At 48.0% G+C, this 6,000-nt stretch overlaps 1 protein-coding gene across 1 annotated transcript in view; it reads right to left on the reverse strand.

The window, feature by feature from the left end:
• Positions 1-5,586, reverse strand: part of STC1 (stanniocalcin 1) — a 47,919-nt gene extending 42,333 nt beyond the window's left edge. Inside the window, exon 1 of the mRNA XM_078666583.1 lies at positions 5,369-5,586. Coding sequence (XP_078522709.1) covers positions 5,369-5,492 — 124 coding nt within the window. The 5' untranslated portion in view covers positions 5,493-5,586. The remainder of the gene's footprint in view (positions 1-5,368) is intronic.
• Positions 5,587-6,000: the final 414 nt, after the last annotated feature.

The following is a 6,000-nucleotide window of genomic DNA, read 5'->3' on the forward strand; positions in this document are numbered from 1 at the left end:
CCGGCGCTCTTTGTACCACAAACCTACCGACTACCTGTTGCACCTGACTAGGCTGGAGCAACTCTTTCTTTGGCTCAGGATCCCACTCTGAACTGGGAAGCGGTCTATGCTCTCCTGCATTGCCCCCCTTTTCTCCTTCAGTATTCTCGACCTCTCCCCCTGCTCTATTATACGGGGGTGGCCTGTCTGTCAGTAATCTGTTTATCAGGCTGTCCTCTGTTTCGCTCTCATCATCTTCTTCTAGGGGGCTTTTATTTACTGGCGCCTCTAACACTGGGTACAGTTTATTTATTTCCAAATTATGCACTCTCCATCTTTTAGCATCCGCATCCCACCTGGCATCCTGTACTGCCCTTACCGAGCGTTTCACCCTTTCTTGTCGTCTGTTCATATTCCTTTCATGCGCTGCCCTAAGCCATGCTTCAAGGGCTTCAAACTGGGTTGGTCTAGGCAAGGGTCTCTTTGAGGTCATGACTGATTTCAATCGATGTAACACCTCTAATCTGAACGTCCCGTACTTCGGGAACGTCAGTTCCTCGTTTCCTTCAGTAATCTTACTCCACTCTGATATCCAAAGGATCGTATGCAACCCAACATTTACTGCCATATAACGAGCTGGCGTACCCTCCGGCGGGGCTTCTTCCCCTTCATACGATCCTCGCCTCTCTTTTTTAAACAGCGCTTTCAACCATTTAAAACACTTCATAATTATGCGCACAAAATCCAGCCTCGCTACTCTGTTTACTTCCTGATGACAATCCACCAATCCTGTCGCGGCTTTGCTAGCTTGGCCTATCACAGCGCGGTCTTTCTCCTGTCAGCCAATCACTGCGCGACACCACCTGACGTCTCTTTTCTCCGCTTCGCAGCAGCACCCCTCCTTTCTCAACTCGTCTCCCGGTTATGCATGCGTCCCATTCATACACTGAAAAAATGACTACTTCCGACCAAGCGGTCACTTCTCTCGACTGTACGTCCACAGTCTATCTGTAATTGTCAACACAACTGACGAGATGTCTATCGTCTCTCTGATAGGTTACTTACACACACAGTAACTTCCGACCAGCGTCCGTTACTCACGCACTCACTCTTACGTTCCCCCTATCTCGGTCTCTCGGGTGATCAATGGTACCTCATGACCCCCTTCACACTAGTTGACAATTACTCTGGGTGTCCGATACACCCGAACCACTTAAGCTCTCCTTGAACTTAAGATTTCCACCGGTTGCGCGCGCTCACAACCTGTTCCACAGTCACTCTACAAACATTCAACTCCGCCAGACATTACAACATAGATACAATACAAAAACACCGCAATCTAACACGCATAACCCTTTATACTCACTCTCAACCGATACTGCTGCTTTTTCTGTCTCACGTCATCCGGATCTTCATCTGCGGGCTGTTCTTCCGATCATCGATTTCTAGGGGCCTTGGGGTAAGCTAACCTGGCCTAGGTCACCGTCCTCAAGAAGGCAACCATCCTCTATAGCTACCAACTGAAAGGGCGAGATTTTGATCGATACCTTATATCTATTGATCCAAACCTCGATCTGGTCGACTGAACCTTTATTGCCTGTCTTGGAAGGAAACAGTACACCTATCTGCAAGTTAGTTCACCCAATAAAGGACTCTACTCTCAAAGATCACGGACAACTTCTAGGTTTCAAAAGTTTATTGTAAAGATATAATGAGCTGCAAATACAAGCATCTCAGAATGAGATTCACGAGATACACAGGTCCAATTACATACATGTGCTCTCGAAAAGCCCTCAGACGAGCAACAGAAATCACTAACACAAGTTCTAAAAATAGCAAAGCTATCAGCATAGACGCATATCTCTCCTTCATTTAGGTTGGAGGAAAACAAACACAGGTTAGGCGTCCCTACCCGGTTCTAGATGGTATCCCTACTTAACCAAATCCCAACCTAACAAAGGTGTCAGCAATGAATGACCCCCAAGGGAAGTCACCCACTCTAAGTCTCTTGGTGAAAACCTAAAGTTCTCCAGTCATGACCCCTCACTGCCTACCCATCCGCTCTCTAAAGGGTCCTCAGGTCTCTGCTCTAACTCCACCCAGGGGTGCTGTCCCTAATACAAAATAGTCAACAACATTTGAGACGCCCCTTGCGAAACGCCTCTCACGTGGTGCAACTTCAGGCTTTTTCCATGATGCTTTGTATTGGGCCTCAGACGTTAGAGTTGACCTTGCTTCTCAGTCTCTTCTCCGGCCCGCTGATACCCCTTAAACATTCCAGAACCCTCCTCCATGTCTGGGCCGTCTACTGAACAGACCTCTATTCATTCACTTATAATTGGATCCCCCCTTTCCTGTTGCAGACAGATATCTGCCGCCAAGAACCCAACTCTCATAGACTTCTAAAAAGCTTGCAACATTTCTCAGCCCAGACATGTACGTGTAAATCAATGCTAAAACATTTCAGGCCTACAATATTTCACATTATGATTATAGCATTCAATTTCTTCATTTAATTAAAGCATGTTAAAACTCTTATTCTATTATTTAGGAAACATTACTCTAAATCATGGCCCATTAATGCAATGACCAAAAACGTTAAACAATCTGTGTCGTGAAAAGAAACACCTTCCCTTTTAGCTCCAGCTCTGGCCCTGTGGCCTACCACGTTCTGCGTTTTACCACAGACCATCTTATATGTTAACAGCTACACGACATAGATTCAAAATAATCACGTCTACTAAAATCATATAATGTCACACATTTCTGTATTAATTCCACTTCTACTTAAATCTCTATATTAGCTATACATTTAGAATATAATTTCAGATACTATTAGCACTCATGGCATTTCTCTTCATGAATTATGCTCTCTATAGGTAAGTGTGATGTACTCATATATTTATATCAGTTTGCGCTCTCTCAAGAACAAGCTCTACTCAATGCACAACGAGTACATATCTAGCCAGTTGGATGTTGAAGGCCAATTACCCTCCGGATAGTGGACCAATCACGCCAAGGATGTCCCATGCCAATCAATGCTTCCTCCCATGATGGACAGTTTGAATTTCTGCGAGTGAAATTGTTGCATTTTGTTGAAGTGAAAATGACGATCCCCTCGTAACTGTCCACCCAAAAGAGCTTCCAGCTGATAAGTGCACCATCATGTACAGTTACAGCTGCAAGAGCATGACTCAAGCTCTACGCTCCCCCCCCCCCTCCCGCACAGCAAGAGCATGACAAGCTCTACGCTGCACTTGCCAAAGTAAATACTTTTGAAGCCACCGAAACATCTTGCAGTAATGAGCATGCACTTGAGCCGGGGCGTGTCAGAGGGTGCGGCCAACACACGTGCTTTCACTATAGCCCTCTGCCGCACGTGACCCGGGTACTTCCGGTGCTGGACAGCGCCTCGGTGCTGCCGGGTGTTTTACAAACATAGGCGTGTGAATCGACTGGTGGGCACCTCTGGTGATTCTCCAACAGCTTTATTTGGCAACAGGCGTAGGAATCTCATTGTTGGACACCCTGGTTACCCTGCGCCCTTTGGAGACACACCGATAGCACTGTCTGTGCCCCGTCACATCTCGGCAATGAATGACGCTGCCCGGGCGAGCCGTGAGTTATTCTCCCTTAATTCTCCCGCACAGCGTCTTGTCCCTAGAGGTCAGAGTACTAAGCCTTGTTTCCGAAACCCTCAATTGGTTGCTCCACTCCCCAACACCTCTCGCGCCTGCCCACCAGACCCTGGACTGTCGCCGATGGTCACCGCTTAAATATGGATCATATGAAGCCAAACACTTGATCCATACAACGTCCCCCCAACTCTACTACTGGTTTCAAGGGTGCTCGGATCTCATTCCGTCTTTCTATGGAACTGGCAGCCGGGTCTGGTGTCTTCAGTGGACTAAGGCGTCCACCTTAGGGGCGTGTGTTCGACCTCATGCTCCCAGGTTGAAATCCCGGCGGGTAGGCTCAGCCTTTCATCCTTCTGAAGTCCATAACATGAGTACCATTGAGTTGGCTAACAATAAGCATCTGTTACTGTTGAACCACCAAGCTACTTACGCCGGTGCTGCAGTCCCCTGTCTCGACCTGTGCTGTATGGAACCTCCTCTCACGGGGCTGCGTGCTACTCCTCTTGCCCCTTCCAGAGCTGCTCTTCCTCTCCCCTGAGCTGTGCGCTGCCACTCCGTGGCCACTTTCCTGAGCGCTGCTGCTCCATCCTGCCCGTTTATCTGAGCTGTGTGCAGCCATGTCTCGGCACCCGAGCTGTGTGTTGCTAATCCCTTGGCTCTCACCCACGCTGTGTATTGCTGCACCTGACCTTACAGAAGCTGTGTGCTACTGTTCCCCTCCTCCCCGAGTTGTGCGGTGTTACTCCTCGCCCCATACAAGCGCTTAGAGGCGGGCGAGGCGCTGAAGACTAGAGAGGGGTGCCTAACTCTGGTTCAGCTCGAGGACTTCTTGGAACTGCGAGCCTAAACCAAGCCGAGCTTTCACGTAGTTACTGCCACCCTCCCTCGTCGATAACTTTACGACAAAGTCGTCTTATTTCAACTCGATATAAAAAAGAATGTGTATGTTTATCAAAATAAATGTCCAGGTGTAGCTCCTCGAGAAAATAATAAGAAAAAAAAAACCGCACGAAACTTTGATGTAAAGCAATAGAGAGATACCCTTCTGGTGGCTTAATTGCACAAGCAGTTATCTAGAGACCAATCCCGGCTTCCTTCCTTTACTAAAATGTGTGATCCGAGGCAATTATCTTATTTCACATTTCCTCCTATTCCATTATCACGTTATAGAGAGCACTTTGAAATGCACCCGTTAAGGATGTGCATTGTAGAAAACCTTCCAGTATTTGTTTTAAGAGACCCTATATATCAACTACCTAGAAAATATATAGGTTACAGACGACAACTGTCTTACCTGAAATCACCAGCGGCATCGCCCTATGCTAGGGGGCATACATGTTTCCAAGATAATGTTTGCAAATCATCACTTGCAATAAATGGCATTCAATGCAAACTAATTCTCTAAAGGGAAACACTTCTGCAGGTTAAAACATAGCTTCATAAAATTGTTACGTCACTGTTATACTTTTGAATGGCTTTCGATGCACAATTTTAAATGAAGAAATATGTGAATGACTCAGCTCACGTCATAGTCCTTAGAACCAAGCTAGACCCCCGGGCTCGGTTCTCCCTGTCCATTTTCTGTCCCACCCCCCTCTAGCTGCTGCTGCAGCTACCCCTCCACCCTCATGCGAGACGTGACGGCTGCTTCCACCGCCGCCTGTCCGAGCTCTGTTCTCTCAGTTGCTCTGTTTGCTGCTGCTCCTTATCCCCCTCCCCTGAACCGTGCGGGTGCCCCCCTCGCCCCCTACCTGAGCTTTGGGCTGCGCCTCCCCTCGACCTGCGGCCGCTCACGGACACATCCTGCTCGAAGTCCTGGGCCGCGCAGGTACACACAACCACCAGCAGCAGGAGCAGGGCACACTTGTGGAGCATTCTCTGGCAGGGTCCCTGAGGGTGGTTCTAGATGTTTCCTGTGAGTTCCCGGTCTCTTCTGGGAAGCTGCACAGCTCTCCTGCTAGTAGTTCTAAAGCTGCCCGGGGTTTGAAGACCGATCTCCTTTCCAGTCCGCCCTTATGTACCCAGCACGTATCACACCCATCAGAAGCCTGGCCAATCAGCTGCTAGTCTCATTCATGCGCTGCAAGAATACCTACCCCAAAAACTTCACTCTCCACTGAGCCGCAAATTGAAAAAAAAACACATCCTGGGGCTAATCGAGCTGCAAGTGGTGGGACCCGTCCCATTTCTCCCATGCACGTGATAATCGCCAGCTTCTAACAAATATATTAATTAAAGTAGGTCTGGCAGATAAACTGCACTTCCCCAACAAGGTGTAGAGAACCGGAGATCATGCCTCGTCGCCAATCATAGGCATTAATTAATGGCCCATCCCCACGGGAACAGTTTAATCCGAGCAAATAAAGATTTCAAGGTGCCCTAT

This window comes from Lissotriton helveticus, chromosome 11 (assembly GCF_964261635.1).
Source record: "Lissotriton helveticus chromosome 11, aLisHel1.1, whole genome shotgun sequence".
Taxonomy (NCBI): Eukaryota; Metazoa; Chordata; class Amphibia; order Caudata; family Salamandridae; genus Lissotriton; species Lissotriton helveticus.